This window comes from Pomacea canaliculata, linkage group LG1 (genome assembly GCF_003073045.1).
Source record: "Pomacea canaliculata isolate SZHN2017 linkage group LG1, ASM307304v1, whole genome shotgun sequence".
Classification (NCBI taxonomy): domain Eukaryota; kingdom Metazoa; phylum Mollusca; class Gastropoda; order Architaenioglossa; family Ampullariidae; genus Pomacea; species Pomacea canaliculata.
The window spans coordinates 23,189,370-23,209,111 of NC_037590.1; the positions used below are offsets into that span (position 1 = coordinate 23,189,370).

Consider the following 19,742-nt stretch of genomic DNA (forward strand, 5'->3'; position numbering starts at 1 on the left):
GGAAAGTTTCGGGTCTTCTGTAGATGCGAGTTTAGAAGTCTTTTGTTACACTCGGATTTATTGATGAAATATCTGATCCTTGATTACAGGCAACTTTTCCAAAATATTTCTTAGTAAATCAGCATATGCAGTTTTCAATATGTAAGTAATTAGGAAATAATCTTATATTTTAGCATTATTATTGACCTAGTTATGTAGCAATCAGTTTTCTTTTATTACAGTTTTAGTTCTGCAACTTGTGAAAGTTAAGATAGCTTGAGTATTTTATAGCATTTAATATGGGAATGAACTTATATCCTAAATCATGTGCCAAAAATACGGCTGAGATCTAACGAAATTACAAATAAAATTGAAATAATTTCTTTGTACAGGTTTGCAACTAGTGTAGCTTAATTTATCATAATTATACATGTTCCTTATCTTTTTAACTCTCTTGGGTCATAGAATGTAAGAACATTCTCATAGCTTAATTTTCAAGCTCTGTTTTGCCCATGAAAGGATCATATTTTGAAAGAAGATTTAGGTAATGATAATAATGCTAGAAAAAGATTAGAACATCACTATATATATATATCTCTTGGTCACTTTCTCTCCCTCCATCTAGCATCTATTACAGCAGTTTCATAAGTTTATTTTCATAATTTTTCTTTGAGTGAATCTTAATTAGTATTATGATTTGACTGGTGTATTGTTTGTTTCTTGCTTGGCAGGCACTGATGTAACAGTCCCATAGAATTTGTCACTGCCAGCCAAAATGGAGGTTGTGCTGGCAGTGCTACGACCCAAACAAAATCTTGGGAACCAAGAATATCGCCATCGGCTTTATGACATACTGCTTTTAGATGGCAAGCCCTCATCAGTTGATAGTGGCAAGCCTGAAAAGTACTTGCCAATGTTTTCTACTGACTCCTTGGATGATGAACCAAGAGAAGCTGTGCTTACTGAGGTGTTCAAAGTCACAGGAGGTTTAAAAGGTTGGGCATCAGTAATGATTTTTCCACTAATTTCAGCTTTGTAATGACTAAAGTTCTTTGTTACATAAGTTATTTCATTATAATGCTACCAGAAAAATAGGTCACCCTCAGAAGACAAAAAACCCCACTTAATATGTAATATAAATTAAATATAACATATAATTTAATGCATTTAAATGATGTTTGGTACAAAAGTCTGAAGCTGTTTAAAACGGATATATATACTTACTACAAGAACAACAGGCAGGCTTTAATCCCAAAATATTGGTTGAGCTGCATTCTAGCTGAGCAGCCTCACAATAATATTTCACTTTAGTGATTATTTAAGTGATTGGATTAAATCTTCCATTCAGGTGAGAGGACAATGCAGGTCACCATTGGCAAGGGGCCAGTGGCCCTCCCTGTCCGGGACTCTTTGTCAAGATTATCGCTGTTTTGTGTCCCAGTCAGTCAACAAGGTGATCAAATAAGAGTGTTAAGAATAAGTATTATATCTTGAATCATCGGCTATCAAACTTTATTTACCACACTGAAAACACATTTTTTTGGTTAGAAGCACAAATAGAATCAGCAGTCTCATTTACTGATATAATCTTCATTATTAGATTATAACATTCTAACAAAATAAAAAGAAGAAGAAGATTAATCTTTATTTTGATTAAATTTATTGGTATTTTGTATTTTTTGGGTAATAATGATTAAGATTGCTTGCTTACTTAGTCCTTTTCATACCTAAGTGGTACATAAGGCATCCACTAGATACCTCCATTTCTCCAAGAAGTTATTTGGTTCTGATTAGTCTTGATTATTTGTTAAGTCTGTTCTTTGCATCCTTTTCTGTGTCTTTATCAGTTGTTACTGGACTTCCAAGATTTGTAAATTTGTGGACTTTTTTCACTTCTTTATTGTTGGTTGTGATTGATTTTGTTGATTTGGCATTCCTTCTCATTTGGTTTGCCTATGCTTACTTTTGTCCTATTTTGATGCAGTTACAGTTAGATTGTTGTTCTTTGTCTGAACATCCTTATGTTGGCTAGATAGCTTAACGATGTCATCAGTTTAATATAAGTCTTCCAGTACTAATGGGAGTACAAACAGATTCATTTTTTCATTATTTTGTTATTTGTTTCAAAAGCCAATCCATGGCCAGTATTAATAAGAACAGCAAGAGAATATATCCCTTTTTGACACCAGTGGTAATGTTTAAGTGGTCTGTTAGCTTGCTGTTGCTACAAAGTGCTTCACAATAAAAATCTGTATTTAATCCTGTTGTTATATTTACTATTTTCTGTAGTATTTCATATTGATGCATGATTTATCCACGACACATATCTGCTGTTAAATGCTTTCTCATAGTCTATGAACATGGCATAGAGAGTGCTGTTCCATTTTGTGCTTTGTTTTGTAATCTGCCTCAAGGTGAAGATTTAATCACTTGTTGGCCTTCCCTTTTTAAAGCTTGTTTATTTTATTTTTAGTTTTTTTTTTTTTGCCTGATGATGTTGCCAAGAACAGAGATGACGTTTTTCAAAATAATTCAACTGAAGATGTTGCTCGTCTGTGATAACAGAGTTATGCCCACCAATTATTGCAGTCTCCCTTCTTTAGCAATTTGAAGATTATACCCTTCTTGCATTCTTCTGCTGTTTGTTTAGTATTCCACATTTTGCAAAGCAGCTTTAGGATTTCTTTTATCTCCAGAGGCTTTGCCATTTTGTTGTTGTTGTTGTTGTTATATGACTTCCCTTACTTCTGTCATAGTGATGGGGCCCAGATTTATATCCAGGTCTTCTTCACTTTCTGGTAAATTAATACTAGAGGTACTGTTTTTCTGTAGCTGATGTTCTCCTTAGCTGCTTCTTTCATTAAAGCTGGCATTTTGGTGTCATCTGTTAGACCACTGAACTTATTTCTCAGTGCCATGACAAATTTCCACTGAACTGCTGAGTCTTTGAGTTGATCCATGTCAAAGCATGGATGTTTTTCTTCTCCTACCTTTTCAAGTTTGCCTCTAAGCAAGTTATGATCACTACCTCTGTTTGCCCCACTTTTGACTTTGACATCATCAAGTGAGTGTCTTCACTTACTATTTGCCATTAATGATAAGGTGGTTGATCTGACTCAGTCCTTTCATCAGGTGACTTTCATGTCCCCAGTTTAGAGGACTGGCTGCTTTGCTTAGTTGCTGACAGCTCAAAAAAGTCCAATTCTTCTCTCCCTCACTTTCTGCCCACATGTACTTAACGATTATCTTTATTTGATGAAGATTGTTTAATCAAATCGGTTTTACATTCAGACAAATTGAGCAAGAGATTTGTGGAGCAATCACGCAATAGCCCTGGGTTTTGGCCTCTGGATAATGTGATGGAAGCTGTTAACACTGGTGCTATCAGTTTTCCACCTTCAACTCGTGCTTTACTGCTGCATTTAGAAAAGTAAGAACCTTATGTTTCTTATTTAAACCAAGGTTTTCAAAAGGATCTTAAGATTTTAATTTAAAATAATATAATGTAAGTAATAATGATTATTCTGAAAGCCAACAACTTGCCAGTTAGACCTAAAACCAACAAGTCTTCTTCTTGAGTGCTTAGATATTTTACTTCCTTCCATTACAAACATTGTAAATGTCAGCTTGTCATCAGGTGTTTTTCCATCTTTATTTAAAAATGTCCTGGTGAAGCCACTTCTTAAGAAATCCAAGCTTGATATCAATATGTTGAACAATTATCGCCCAGTTTCCAACTTGTCTTTTCTCTCAAAGATCATAGAGAAAGTAGTTTTGACACCGCTCTGGGCCTACTTACAAGAGCTTCAGCTCATCCCCCATACTCAGTCAGCATATAGACCTTTTCATAGTACTGAAACTACTTTAATTAAAGTGACCACTGACATATTACCTGCTCTTGACAGTGGTGATGTTTCTGCTGTAACTCTACTGGGCCTGTCTGCTGCATTCAACACCATCGACCACTCTCTGTTCCTTTATAGATTACACACCCTCTATTGGGATTTCTGGACCTGCACTAGCGTGGTTCAACTCCTATCTCACAGATGGGATGCAGACCATCTTTGTTGATGGTCAAACATCTCGCCCTACTCCTCTTTCTTGTGGCGTCCCTGAAGGCTTGGTACTCAGCCCAGTTCTGTTTATGAAGCCACTTTCATCTTGCATCAATCATAAGCTGATGATATGCAGCTGTACAGCTCCACTCCACTGGCTGTCTCACTCTGATACCAGCACCATAGAAGTTTGTATTAGTGAAGTCAAAGACTGGATGGTGTCAAACAAACTGAAACTTAATAATGATAAAACGGAAGCCCTCCTATGTTCAAGAAGAAGAAATCCATCTTCACTCGTTTGTCCACCAAGTCACATCAAGATGGGCGAAACTAACATCACCTTTGCATCCTCCATCAGAAATGTGAGATTCATTGTCACTGCAGACATGGCTCTTGCTGAACAATTTACAGCTACCTGTCAGTCTGCCTATTTTGAGCTACACAAGATCACCGCCATCCGTCACATTCTGTCTACACATGCTACCTTGTCTGTGGGCTTGTTTTATCCAGACTTGGTTACTGCAGCTCCTTGCTTCCTGGCTGCCCTGAATACCTTCTTCACAAAAACCAGAAAGTACAGAACTCTGCTGCACGTCTGGTGCTTAGAGCTAGGAAACAGGACCACGATACCCTTCTCCTTCATTTTCTACACTGGCTTCCCATCCGTTCTCGCATCCAGTACAAAATCTCTGTACTGTGTTTTAATTTCTTTGCTGGTACCTGCCCTGACTATTTTTCTGAACTGCTCTTCCCTTACATTCCAGCTAGACAACTCTGCTCCTCATCTGATGATCGTCTCCTTACTTTTCCTGTCACTAAAACAATATATGGCCACAGGATATTGAGCTGTGAAACAATGGAACTCTCTCTCTTTCCATATCTACCACCTACCCACTATTGAATCCTTTCACCGAAAATGCACCTCTTCCACAAGCATTACTCCTAACAACCTTTCCCATAATGCTAGTCCTTTTTCACACCCTTCCTTTTGCAATATCATGTTACTCTCAGCTTTTTTTCTTGTTATTTGGTTCCTCTTTGTGTTTTCTGTATTTGATTTTAGTCTTTGTTTAGTACAGTTGTTTATTCTTTTATAGTTCGTATGTTATTTGTTTCCTGTCCCTCGTATGCTGTCCATGTTTTGTTCTTGTTCTTAAGCGCTAAGAGCTTGCTCTTTAGGAGTATGAGTATGCACTTTACAAATTTTGCGTTTATTATTATTATGTCTTTAACATTTACTGGTTTTATTACAGTACAGTATTACACTTTAAGATAGATCCTCCCCTAACCGCTTTCTCACCTCTTATCTTGATTTAGTGAGTAGCAACAACAAGAAGACTTTATTTGAATTCTGATATGATGTATTTATTTTGAAGCATGCAAATGTGTATTATATGCTATAAGGGAAACAAGATTAATTAATAACTCAATAATAGCATTATATAATAAATAAAATCCACTCTTCTTATTTTATTTTCATTCTTTTTTATAACCAGAATTGGGGCATATAAGGATAAAATATTTATTTTAAAACATTTGGACATTTTAACACTTTGTTTGATTTACAAGACTGTTAAATATTGGGAAATTGGATGCATTAGCCTATTCAGTTTAGTTTATTCCTTGTTGCTCCTTTGAGGAGCATAGGACCGCATTAGCCTATTACTAACTCTTAAATTTTTTTTGTTGGTTTCCTCAGCTGGTTGAGAGAAAAACATTCCAGGCCACGAGTGATAGAAAGTTTATTTTGGTCAAGGCCAGAATATAGGATTCACCTAGCTGTGCATAACCCGGTTTTCATTCCTAGTCGCATTCCTCCAGAAAGCAAAGCTGGAAGCCTGCCCACTGAGATACAGCTGACAGCCAATGAGGCATTGGCAAAAATGTTGTCCATTGAAAAGTGCGATATTGTTGTCATGAATCCACTTTTTGGCTCTGGTTTGCCATACAATCCAAAGGTAATCCAGTCAAATGTCTTTTAGAAAGAAGAATCTGTATGTCATTGAGGTGTAGAATTGTTATTGATTCAAGCTTAGGACAAGCAAGTATCATCAGACAGAGATTTTGCAAAGTTGTTGTCATAAATAAATTAATTAATACCTTTATCACATTTGTTAACCAGTTAGATGTGAGGAAAGGATAAAAGGTTTTTGATTTCTATAAACAATTCTATAAAGGATTTCATGTTTGCCTGATTGCTGTGAATTTCGTATCTCAAATTGTTGATAGTTGCCCTTCGTTATTGGTTTTTTTCTGTACATATTCCTATTTCAAGAGAAAATCATGAATCTTTCAGGTCAACAAAGTGGAGATAAATCACAGTTGGCCAAACAAACCTATCTACTCTGAAACATTATTGCCACTCAATAGTCCTGTGTGAGTCAGCCTTTATAAAGTTACTTCTATACACTTTGATAGTTAACTGGGTATGCAATTACTGCTAGCAAATAATTTTTTCTGCTAAATGCTTAACATTTTAAGATAAGAGCAAAATCTTTGTTGAAAATAATTCATGGTGATACAGGAGCCCTAAGAAGAGCTCTTTACAAAGAAATTGCTTAATATTGAATTCCATAACCTGCAGATAATGTTTTACAGAGAACCAAGATGGCGAGATAAATACCCATTGCATGCCAGTGCAGCAGAGGGAGATCTTCACCGTGTACAGTATTTGCTTACATTAGGACATCATCATTCTAAGAAAGACTCTATAGCCTGGGCACCTATCCATTATGCTGCATGGTAAGTGTTGGATGCAAGATATGTATGACATAAATGATTTTATTATAACACTATATGTTTTTCATTTAATTATATAGCTTTTTGAATTTTTGTATGCTTTGAATATGTTCATTAGACTTGCAAAATCCATGAAATTACACATGAAGTCTGTAGTTTTTTTCATACCATGCCAAGTTAAATGTAATTTTTTTACTTCTTTTTTTGAAAAGAAAGCAGAAAGAAAAAAATCCAAAGGATATGTTAACAGGTATGGCTCAGCAGACGTGGTGGAGGCTTTGCTGGATGCTGGATGTTCCCCTAACCTGACAGACAGTGAGCTGCTGACACCATTACACATTGCTGCTAAAAAGGGCTTTCCAGAAGTGGCTGAACGCCTTGTGCATGCAGAATTCATAAATTTGGTAAATGCTACTTAACTTTATTTTATTGTCATGGCACATAATCTTTTATTTCAGTTAATGTAACACCTGAGAAGCAAGGGAGATCCTTGAACTGTCCCTTTGAAAGTCAGATCTTGATTAGTCAAAAGTCAAAGTGATAATTCTGTTTAAATAAATAAACAAGTAGGAGTTAATTAGCAAAAAACAACAAAAAAAAAAGGTATTTTGGTAGATAGAATACCATCAGCTATATAGAAGATTTTTTTATCTTTCACCAGTCAAAAGAATAATTGCAGTTCATAGAAACAGACTTTGAAAATGAAAGTGAAAAAGCCTCAATTCAATTCAAGATAAGTGAATTTGTGAAATGTATGCAGAATATGCGTGACAAAGATGGGAAGCGTGCAATCGACATATGCACAACTGCTGCTGGAAGAAATATGAAACACCAGCAAGTGGCAAACATCATTCAGGGAGCTCAGCATAGACCGGTAGGTGATGGAAGTAGACACTCTTGAAAGGCAAACCATTGTTTTTCTTTTGTAAAATTTGTCGACATTATGGACAAAGGTCAGGTATGCCCATCCTAAATCTCTTGTGAATCAAAACCTTAATAATGTAGACAAATACATGTAATGTCCCTTTGCCTAACCGGCTCAGATGTGACTGCTCTCTGTCTCATTTTGATCCTTTATCTTCTTTTTTACCATTAGCATTGTTGCATGATGTCTGTTGATAAATATCCACAAGTTTAGTTAGTTTATTCCTTGTTGCTCCTTTGAGGAGAATAGGGCCACAAAATATCCACAAAGCTGTCACAAAAGAAATATTTTTTTTATTACAGTAAAGAACCCTTGTGCAGACAGATGTGAAGAGGGATGTTTTGGCTTACTGCCTTAAACATTCTCCACAATTAAGGACCAATCGAAGTGCAATTTTTATATATATAGGCTTAGCATATTATATGATAATAATTCTACAATTGATCTTGTAACTGCCTCCTGCTTGCGTGAGATTTAAGCATAGACAGTCTAATGGATGTTCAGGAAACAATTGCTAATTAGCCTACGCTACCAGCTCTCCATCACATTGACAAAATAAGTATACTCTTGCACAACAATGATATTATGTTTTGATCATTTTTGCGCTTCTTTCTGTTTTTGAAGGTCTGTTTCTTAAATAGAGAAAAGGGGTTACTTTAAGGAATTTTTAGGAATAAGTATCTTGGAACAAAATAAACCCAGTCATTAACATACAAAATTGCATTAGACTGATCTTTAACAGTCAGTGAATAGGAAGTTGAAAAGCAAAAATCACCCTTTTCATTCTGTCATCCTTCAATAAATAATGGTATGACTTTGTTGTGCTATGCTGCTGTCCTACTTCTTAATGGTATGTTAAAATAGAATAAAAGGAAAGGTGTTTAAAGATTTTATGTAGAAGTGTTTATTTCAGAACTTAACAATTGAAATTCAGCTGATGGATCAGTCAGTACGACATCTAAAGCTTGTGTCTGGCTTACTGACTACTGTTCAGGACATCAACCAGCAGATGTTGAATGTTAGTGTCCTCATCTACTCCCACTTACTCTATTCTAATTTATTCTGAACTTTTTCTGAGAAAGTAACACTTTGAATCTTTTCAAGACTTGGAAAGTCTTTATGTTGAAAACTACAAAGAGAATATTTACCTTGTGAAATGAATTGCCACCAATATAAAAACTTTAGTTGGCTTCTTATTTTATGTCGACCTTCTTTTATTGTTATGTTAAAATGAAGAAAATGTTAAAATGTTAAAATGAAGAAACGCTGTTTTGTATTCTTGTTTTCAGGAGTTCAAACTTCCAGCAACATACTCAGAAATCTTTACTGTTTGGATCTGTTCGAAAAGCCTCGGTAAATAAATGCATGTCTTCTCCCACCTTCCACCCACTCTATATCAAAAAAGTAAATATTCGACATGAAACAGTTGACAAAGCTATTGTTGTTATATTGCCATGTCTGTTGGAATTTCCTTAGAAATAGGAATGAAATGTTTCGGTTGTCCTGACCTAAAGTAACAAGAATTGATGATAAGGAGGAGGAGGAGGATGGAAGATAAACTGATGAAAAAGAATGCAAGGAAATTAAAGGAGTGGAAGTAATTTTGTATACTGTGCACTGTGGTGTATCTTTCAGTTGGCATCACATTATTTTTTCTTCCTCTCAGAACTTCAACTAAAAGCAGACCACAAACTGATGCAGGAGCTCGAGAAGTGGCCTGTGCGGACTGTAGAAATGCTTACAGAGGCAGATCCACGAAGTGAAGAGCCTGTGTTCAAATGGCGCCGAAATGCCAAAGTCAGTGTTGAGACAGAACGACAGGTACAGCCTTTCTTTACCTTGGTAACGGATGTAAATCACAAGAAACCATAACAAGCTGAAATAGCCATATGGAAAGTAAGGACACTTGTTAGCATAAAAGGGAAGAGGGAAAAGATATTCATCTTAAATCTGACTTATTTTCCCCTGAGGGATTGAAAACCTCACAACTGTTTTTATGTGTGTGTATGTTTTCTGTAGATCACTCACCCCAAGGCCATAGAACTGTTGTTCCATGAGGCATATCACAATTACATCAATGGATTGTACCCATGCAAAGACCACGATGTTGTGCACTTTGCCACACTTCTTTTCAGTATCCGCTTTCAAGATAACACATCCATGCACAAGTCTTTTCTCACAAAGTAAGTCATCTGTGAAATTTGTCTTAAATATTAAAAATGCATGTGTGGATGCACCCACACATGCATGTGAGAGAGAATCATCATCAATGCAGTTCTGCTATTTTCTACATAATTATTTACATTTACATCTGCATTTTTTATGACAGATTAGCAACTGGGTTTTTGGTGTGTGTAAGGAACTTTAAGTTTTCTCTAGTTAGAAAAAAAGTGTGATGAAGGTTTAGCTTTTTCCTGAATTTAAGAAAAGTATCTCTAGTGCAGGGGTGGGGAACCTTTTTTCCTCCAAGGGCCATTTTGATATTTATAACATCATTTGTGGGCCACACAAAATTATCCACCTTAACATTATCCTGCTCTGTTTGGTCAAGCTGTAGTTTCTCTCACTTGTTAACACTTTTGTAATATATACAATCCCATCCTGCCTGGCACTGCTGTCCTCTGAATCCCCACAATCTGCCTTTTTTAAATTATGTGCTCGAAAAATATGCTCTGCTCCTACAAAAAGAACAGTAAGACAACTGTTTAGAGTCTATAAAATAAATGTTTGCAATTAGAAAGTTCATAGTGGAGACACCATTTAGTAAAAAAGCATTTTTTCCTAAAATTTTCTGTTTATGGTTACGCAGCAAAAGTTCAATAATAATAATAATGATATGCATTATTATTATTTAGTACACATAACATCCTGTTGGATAAGTTCATTGCATTTACAAACTCTACACTCATGCTACACACCCAGACATTCTTTACATGCATCAAAAAACTCATAAACCTAAAGGAATTTTTACCAGTCTAAGCTTTTTCATTTGCTCATCCTTTGGAATGAGAAAAGCTCAAAGATTTACTGAAATCTGTGGTTGCTTGGAGGACTGGATCAAATGATTTTGCAGGCGGGATATTCCCTACCCTCTGCTCTAGGAGCTCTAAAGATGGCTTTATTTGATGTCCTATTATTTCCAGCATCAACAATCTGAAGGAACTAATTCCTGTGTCAGTCTTGCGACACAGCAGCAGAGGATCAGCCAGCTGGGCAAACAAGATCATGAGGGAGTATACCAGTACTGTTCATGGAAAGGACCACTCCCCTCAGGTGGCTATTAAAAGCTATGTGTTGTGAACATCTAGAATTCTGAATGGGTGAAAGAGAGCTGCTTAATAAGAAGGGGGATGTTGTTTCCGTTGGAAAATGGGAGTTGCCCTATAGTTGTTCAGTATCTTGTTTTCCTCTCTGTTTGGCATATATTTTTTATGTTGACCCCATTTTGAGTCTACAATATTATCATACATGTGTACTTAAGACTTACAAGAATTTGTTTTTACAGGTTCTCAAAAGGCGATTTCTCAATAGCTGTCAAAATTTGACTGTGTACGGCTCAGCATTTTTCACAGGCACATTGATTAAGGATAGAGTAAGTACACATTTAAAGGAGACTATAATGTATTGATTCCCCACCACTTAACTATAGGAGCACCTTGAAACTCTTTACTGTTTTGAAAAAGCATACTATATTATTTGTTGAGGAATATTGTTGCCCACTATTCTAGTTGCTTCGGAGGGACAAACTGCTCAATATTGTCAGTGTCCAATAAACTAGTTTTACCTCAAACAGAACTAAGCAAAATGGCTTTGTGCACAGGTAACAGATTCTTTTAGGCTTTAATGAAGAAAAAAAAAACGAAAAAAAGAAACTTTAGTCTTATGTACCATTACTCTTTATTAGCTGACCAGTTTCCCTATCAAGGTCATCTCAAATTTGGAAAAGCTGGCTGTTATCAGACTTTTTGTTTCATGCTTCTTTATTCATTTTGTAAAACTAAATTTTTTTAGGCAGGCTAATGGTATGTCATTAGTTTATCAGTGAGTTCATCAGTTATGCTTGGGGGTTCTTTTTAGCTAAAAAGTTACTGCTGTATTCTGTTATCATCATCAGTCTACATTGTGATTGTTTTTTAAAGAGAAATGTTATTGATAATTTGTTTTCTTCATGTGTGCAGCCTCCACACATTCCCTGCCACATCGGTGTCAATGATGTTGGTGTACATATCATTAACAGTCAAACAAAGGTAAGGGCTAACCCGAAACAGTACTCATAGATAAATTTATATTGATAAAGTTATAAATTTATCTGTTAAGTGATGCAGAGTGTGCATAATAATCATCTGAAATCTTCATACATCACTGCCTGTGCTATCCACTTTTTCCCTTTAGTTATCACTTCAAGTATCAATTATAATGACATCATCTTGAATGATGAAGTTTAAACATTCTTTTATTAGAGAAGTTGTAATAGCTTACTAGCACTGCCCCTGCAAGTCACCATGCTCATCAAAGTGATCTTTGATGCAGCTTCAAACTTGCAGAGAGAAAAGGAAAAAATGCATCATAAACCTTTTTTGATTATTTAAGATAGTGTCTGCATTTTTTCCAACATAATTATTGCTGATAGATATTTTACAGAATTCCCTCTAGTATCCTCAAAAATGAACATACAGATAACATACTTCTGAATACAAGTTCATGATAATTGTTTATTTACTTAGTCCTTTCTGTATCTAGGTGGTACATAAGGCATCCACTATAGACCTCCAGTTTTTGATCACTCAGCAATATATTTAGTTGTTCCATGTCATTTCTGGTCCTTTAGTTCTTTCCCTTCTGACAACTGATTTTCCCAAGTTTCTTTTGGTTGGCCATATTTCCTCTTATCATCGACTGTCCAGTGAAGAGCTATTTTGGTTGTTGCATTTGTTTCATTCTGCGCACATAATCCAGCAATCTCTGTCTTCTATTTTGGATTATGATTACCATATTTGTGCAAATGGCTTTTATGAGGATTTCCTTATTAATGAGTATGCTGATCAGAATCTCTTGAGGATCCTCATTTATAATTTCCATAGCTTTTCCTGCCAGAGTTATGTAATCAAGAGATCCTTGCTGTGCTGTAGTTGCTTTCCTGTCAAGATGCCTCTGTTTACAACTGTGCTTTTGCCTGCTCTAAAGCCAGCTTGCTCTTCTGATAGCAGTTCCTGACCCATGTGGATGAGGCAGTTTTGAATCACATGCTTGGATGACTTATGAGGCTTACTATAGCATAACAGTGTTGTCTCCTTAATCTAAGTCTTCCAGAAATGTGTAGGTGTGTACCAGGTCAGGACTGATAGTTTGGTGAAGCTAAAGTTGTACCTGATATATAGTAGGTATTCACAGATGTGCTAACTCTAGCAGGGAGTTCTTGTGTGTTAATTTGGGATAATTATTGCAACCCCTCTATGTGTCAGTCATCATTTCTTCCAGACCAAAGTACAGTGTCACCATTTGCAAGAGTTTTTTGTTCCTTTGCCTGTTCAAACTGCTTCTGTAATTTCATGAAGGTCAAGTATAGATTCAGTTCTTAGGCCAGTCCTAACTTTCCTGTTTAGTTTTTCCTTTAGTATTTTAACATTCCAGCAACTGTCAAGGTTGAAAACATCCTTACAGCTTTGGACTCCATCTGCCATAACTCCACTTATCTGGTCTAATTCTCCACTGCCACCATTTGTTTGATTGTCTCTGCTCTCCATTTCCATAATATTTTCCTTATACAGGAATGAATTGTTTAGTCCATGGACGTGTATAGGTGGACTGCTGTCTACCTACCAAGACCAACGCTTAGCCTCTTGTTAAGTTCTCCTCTGTTAGTCTTGGCAAGCCTAAACAATGAATGTGGCTAAACCAGAAGCTTTGTATACACTAACCTTGTTTTTAGTAGTTAACTGAAACAAATTGTCTGCAAGCAGTCTGGTAGTACAAGTTCATGTTTAGTCCATTGCCCAACCCCCTATGGCCTGGATGACTGGCAGATGACACTTTATCTGGTCTCCACCCTTGACCTGTCCGAAATGGGTGACCCCTATCAAAAGCTAATGTTCCAGTTGTCATAGGTTTAAGGGTCATTGAAGCACTTAAGCTCCCAGACCACAGCAAGGTGATGGTCCATCAGGAGAATTATTTATTTGCTATATATTTATTTTTATAGTCTTAAAGTTCAAGTACTCAATTTGATAATTTAAGTATGACATTTTTGTCTTGAATGTTTTTTCAGCAAATGGTGCAGTCATACAAATATGCTGAAGTGACATGGAAAGCAGTTTTTGAAAAGTCAACTCTAGAAATTGTACGACTATCCAAAAACTCAGGCAGGCCTACTACCACAATTCGCACACGGCAAGCTGGTGTCATTGACCACTTAATGCGACAGCTCAAACAGATGAATGCTGTTACAGATCGCCCTATACACATATAAAAACATATTTAATCAGCATAAGTGAATGCCCCCAATGTAGGACCTGCTAGATGTTTAATTACCAGTCCAAACTGTGTGTTTTACAGACAGATGAAATTACATTTCTTGCTGTGACACAAGTTTGGGGTTTTTTCAAATATGCATATTTCTCATCTATGAAAGACAGGTTATACTTCTGATCTTTTGATAAGAATAAGCCATAGTCTCAAAGAGAGAAGATACTGTAGCCTTACCAAAAAAAAAATTTAGTATGTTTTACAGATGTGAAGGAGGCGCAGTGTCTGCTAACCAGCAAAGTGAAGCAAAACTATTTTATGCACAAAAGTGGAGACCCATAGGAATTCTGTACTTTAAAGTGGTCATAGAATTTTATTTTCATCAATGGTTATGTTCTGTATTTCTGGTGTGGACAAATTCATGTTAAAAATGTTTTGCTTAGAAAGTGATGAATACCTTAACTATATTGTTAAAACAATGTCTGTCAATTGTCTGAACACAAAAGTCCACGAAAGACTTTTTTAGATAATATTTTTCTAAACATAACCTGTCTTTAAATTTTAAGGGCAAAAATAACATTGATCATGCAGATTCCTCATTATTATTAACCACATTAAGATGAGCTTAAAATTCTCTGTTTTTACAGCAAGCTTTCCCAGTAGTTGTTTACAGGGATTAGTTTTTCTTTCCATTGTTTTGACCTGAAATGGGCATTCATTTTGATGAATGTAAAAGCAAGCTGTCACAGCATTATGCTGTTTTGCTTAACAGCCAAGTAGGATCATCAACTGACGACTAGTTAGCTACTGAGTACACATCTGTCACATGATAGCTATGTGTCGTGATGTAAAATTACTGTTAAATTCATTCATTCAAGCTTAAAAATTTGTAATCTTTGATCGTTCTTCACACATCATATAACTGCTGCAAGTTGTTGGTTATTATGGTATAACTGATTGAAAGCTGTGCATGCATTTAAGAGCAATGTGGACAGAGAGGGCACATCACATAGCAATGCTCAGACCGTCATCAATGAGTATTTCACTACAATTGTGTTTTACTTTGATCATTCATAGGCTTACCGTGGATTTTTTTTTTTTGGCCTTCTACAGAAAATGCTGACAACATAGACTAAAAATATAGTTTAAAAAAGTGAATAAAGGTTTAATAATTCATAAATGCATAAAATATATGTATCATTAATTTATCATACATAGTGTATTGTTTTACTTTTTAGTGTGCTACATATGGTGAACAGTATTAAGAGTTGAGGTTTGCAAGGGCTCTAATCCCTTGCAAATACTGAGGGCTGACTGTAATGATGATGATGATGATGATGATGATAATACAATGATTTTTATAGTTCCAGATTCTCCACACTTTGTATTACCAAGATAAGCATGAAGAATACAAAAAAACAGAAGTTGATGAGGAAAGGGTCTAGTGAAATTTAGTACTCTTTCTCCCTTTCTCTCACTACACACACACACATATACATACTACACATATCTTAATGATGAGTAAATTCAAAAAGCAGTGGGAGATGTGTTATTGTAGGAGATAATTTGATGATTCTTGTCAAGAGGAAATGCTTCTCCCAAGCATGGTCAGACAAAATGTTTATGTCTCATGGGCTATTGTCTTCATTTGCTGGAAAACTAGCCAGCAAAGAAGCTGTGTACATATGTAATGTGGCTGTACAATAATTTTTGTGTAGAATCAACTAGCAGTAAACTGTTATTTGCATGTCATATGGATCTCACAAGTGTGTTAAAAATAGCAGCCTTTATTAAGCCTAGCAGTTCAGTTTTCCAGCACAAATGCTGCCTTCATTATTCTAATCTTTGGATCTACTCAAACACTGTGTTTATTTCAGATCAGTTCTTCAATTTTTGGACCCTTGTTTCCTGTAGTGGATCCGATAGCAGCATAGGGTATCAAAAATCTTGATTTCATGTGGCATAAATTTTTATACTAGAGATTCCAATGCTGAGGTTCTGTATGCTTATACAGTCTTATATATTTGGATAGCAATGAGCCTTCTTATGAAAATGTTTGTCAGAGTATTTTATACATACATCACTTCCTTTTGTTCAAATTGTACATTATTAAACATCATCATCTGTGTGAGTCTTTTTTGTTGTAGCTATTCATGATGAGAAGTTATCTGTGCATATCATTGATATATTACATTTTAAACATAAGATTGATGTTACACTGTCACACTACTGCTGGGATCATCGTTAAGGGACTAAATCTTTAGTAACATTGCTGATTTCATCACTATGACATAAATTAGTAGTATACTGTGCACCATTTTCTTGTTTTAAGTCAAACATCTTTGTGTGAATATTTATGATTTTAAAAAGGTGCTTTTCAAAGAGGCACCTCATCTGAAAATGAGCATTTTCACAGGAAGCCCCAGTCTTGTGCTGGGTGATTGTTATACAAGTAGTCAAACCTAGCAAATGGCTTTTCCAGGAATATATTATGTGATATCGATTTGCATATGTGGTAATTCTGTATGTGGGGTGTGTGTGAGAGAGAGAGAAATGTAAAAATTGCATAAATTAGTATTGTATAAATTGTGCATTTATGTATTTATGGCATTAAGTTGTGACAGGTAATTCTTGGTCATGTTATTACCACATTGATGTATGAACCTGACATTGTTACCACTACTTACTGTATCTTTATATTATGTTTTAAGACTGTACCATGATATTTCTTTCCTTATAAAAGTTGAAAAGTTGTTTACAGCTTTATATTTATGTTCTTGTTTTGGAATCTTGCTACCACTTGGCCTACACACTATTTTTGAAAGTCTAAAAAACAAACTGCTGATTTTATTTCTAAATATCTTGCAGGCCTTTCCTATATGTTGAGGTTTTTTCCTGGGGATACAATGTGCTTTTAGGAAATAGCATATCCTGAGAACACATTTCCATACTTTATTGTTGAAGCTACCCTTAAAATAATATTTTTGAACACTTACAATGGGTGTGTAAACATCCCTAGTGATAATGAACTGTGCAGTGATTGCAGTGTTACTAGATGCATACAAACCAATGGTGGTCTTCATTTCAACTGGGAGATCTTTTAGATAGGAATAAGCCTGCATTGTGACCCTTAACAAAATGTACCAGAGCAGTATATAGGCTTCTGTAACTAGTCAAGAAGAAGTATTTTCAGAGAAATTTTCACATGTAGCACATTTGTTCTGTTCTAGTCATTCTTTCTTATCTCTATAATTCTATGAAAAGTGTAGGCAAAACCCAGTGTGCATACCTTGAAAAATAAGGATAGGTAGATATTCATTTTCAAGGAAAATATATATTTAGTTTTAAATTGTGAAATATGAGTTGCACACCATTTGAAAAAGTATGAACATCCATTATTTTTTATTTTTTAAACTTTATGAATATTTATACAACTTCTCTGTCACTGCATCATTTGTGCTTCTCATAATGTTTATCTAAAGAACAGGGTACTTTAAAAGTAGCCAGGTATGTCTTTAATTTTTAGTGAAAAACTCAATTTATGAAGGCATTACAAAAAAAAATGTCCTTTGTTTTCCCTCTGCCTTCCTCTTAAGCCATTACAACAAACAGCTGTAGTTTTAAAAATTTTATGCATGACAGTGTTAGGTATAGACTTGACCTGAGATATCTGCTTTCTCAAAGGATTTTGTTGTTTTAGGTTCTATAAATTTTTATACACCTGTTTGGGTTGCAATTCAGCTTGTTCAGATTGTTTTCACTGGTAAATTTTGAGTTTACTTTGTCTTTTACTTGATTTATGGTAGTACTGTCTCTTCAGTCCTGAACTGGCAAGGAAGATAATTTTTGTCCCTTGTTTTAAGAACTTTGAATTCATGCTTACCCGTAGTTTTTCTCTCTTTTTTCCTGTTCACCACCTTTACTCTGAAAAATGTGGGTTCAAAAGTTTCTTGCTCATCTGTCAAGTAGACATGTTTATTTATTAATGATACAGTTTTGAGTAAACTGTAAATAGTTAAAACATGTATAAAATGACTGCCAGAAATATGAATGTCTAACAAATGTAGAGATGACAACACATACAAATTATTTTTGTGTTAAATGTTATGTTTCATTTCAGTACAAAGAGATTGTTGTCAGAGGGGGCTAATAATTCAGAGATTTATGATGCCTCAGAATTGGTTGTGAAAGATCTTTTTAATCAATGTTTTTGACAATTTTTAAAAATACATTTTGATTTGTAATTAGGACTTAATTTAGACTGGGAAGTTGTTTTTGGTGATTAGTATTTTGCAAGAGAGATGAAAGGAGGGTAGAAAGCAGGTGTAAAATATATTCGTTTAGTTCACTGGGTGAAAAATTGTTCCATATTTTCTGTTTAGATTTTGTTACTTCAGATTAATTCCTATAGCTATAGGCTGCTTTTTTTTATTTGCAGAGAGAATTTGGAAATAGCTTTAATACATTTACTGTTACATTTATAAAAACTGGATAAAGAGAAAAATAAAATTATCTTGCTGCTTTTACCTTATTCACTTCCCCTTAAGGTCTTTTAGCATAAATGAGCTGGTATTTTGTTTACTTATATTTTTAATGATTTTTATGGCGAGAATTGTTATGGTGTATATATGTTTTGGCATAAAGAGTACCAATGGAGTGTTTGTGATAATTTTTCAATAAAAATCTGTGATTGACTTTGGTGTTGCATTTTATGTCTTAATGTGGTTAAAGACCAATTAAGAGATGAATGAAACAGGATGCTGTTTGAGTAGTTGTTTAACAGCGTTATAAATGTGACAAAGATTTTTAAAATGTGTGTGACATACTTTTATATTATTAATAATAATTACTGCTCTTTTTAATGCGACAATTTTCCAGTTTTTACCATCCAAATAAGCCAGAACGAAGGACAAAATAATCACTAGATCGATTTTTCTTATAAATGTCAAAATTAATTTATAAATAAAAGACTTCTGTGTACAATTTTAATATCAAGAAACCCAGCAGATATAGTTCATTCGATTTAGCCGGTGTACGTGAAGAACATGATGGAATCTTAGAAAAACAAAATGCTTTACTTGAGAAGTCATCAATAATGACTTTTTAATCAAGTGACTGAAAAAATAATTTGCAAAAATAGCAGAAAAATGAGATCAGGGTGGTGATTTGCCAAAGGTTGACAAGTGAACGAGTCACAAGGGAGATAATGGAGTTTTGTTATTCCACAGACGTAGGCGAAGTCCGTGGTCATTCTGTTTCAGTATACAGCACCATAGTATGCACAGAAAACTCGTAAAACACAGTGTTCTGAAGTATTTGACATAAATTAGTGCCCAGATAGTAGTATTACAAATGAGAAATGGTGTTCTTAATGACTACTAAGTTTAGTTGTCATTTACAAGGATGACAGACTCTGACACTTAAGATTTAAAAGTTAAAAGAAATATCATATTATTTATACCAGCAATGCAGAAAATGACAACGAAGCTTTGGATTGCACAAAGGTAACACACCTACTCCAGCTACTAAATGGTTCCAGAATCTTCATCTGTCAATACACATTTTTCTAAAGCAACATAAGC

The 19,742-nt window shown here is 35.0% G+C and overlaps 1 protein-coding gene across 1 annotated transcript; it reads left to right on the forward strand.

The window, feature by feature from the left end:
• The first annotated feature begins 2 nt into the window (after window positions 1–2).
• LOC112567550 (krev interaction trapped protein 1-like) lies at window positions 3–18,855 on the forward strand. The gene is made up of 17 exons (XM_025244249.1): window positions 3–141; window positions 711–974; window positions 1,328–1,432; window positions 3,271–3,409; window positions 5,734–5,992; window positions 6,331–6,410; window positions 6,633–6,776; window positions 7,024–7,177; window positions 7,534–7,647; window positions 8,612–8,716; window positions 8,988–9,051; window positions 9,365–9,519; window positions 9,718–9,881; window positions 10,842–10,971; window positions 11,204–11,290; window positions 11,877–11,945; window positions 13,964–18,855. The coding sequence occupies exons 2-17, from the start codon at window positions 755–757 to the stop codon at window positions 14,162–14,164; spliced, it is 2,190 nt and encodes a 729-aa protein (XP_025100034.1). The 5' UTR covers window positions 3–141; window positions 711–754; the 3' UTR covers window positions 14,165–18,855.
• Window positions 18,856–19,742: the final 887 nt, after the last annotated feature.

What these genes read in the sequence shown, in the direction of transcription:
- LOC112567550 (XM_025244249.1), top strand. Translation starts at nt 755, where the DNA reads ATGGAGGTTGTGCTGGCAGTGCTACGACCCAAACAAAATCTTGGGAAC. An exon ending in GTTTGCCATACAATCCAAAG is followed by an intron (nt 5,993 to 6,330) that starts GTAATCCAGTCA and finishes TGAATCTTTCAG; the next exon opens with GTCAACAAAGTGGAGATAAA. An exon ending in GATCTGTTCGAAAAGCCTCG is followed by an intron (nt 9,052 to 9,364) that starts GTAAATAAATGC and finishes TCTTCCTCTCAG; the next exon opens with AACTTCAACTAAAAGCAGAC.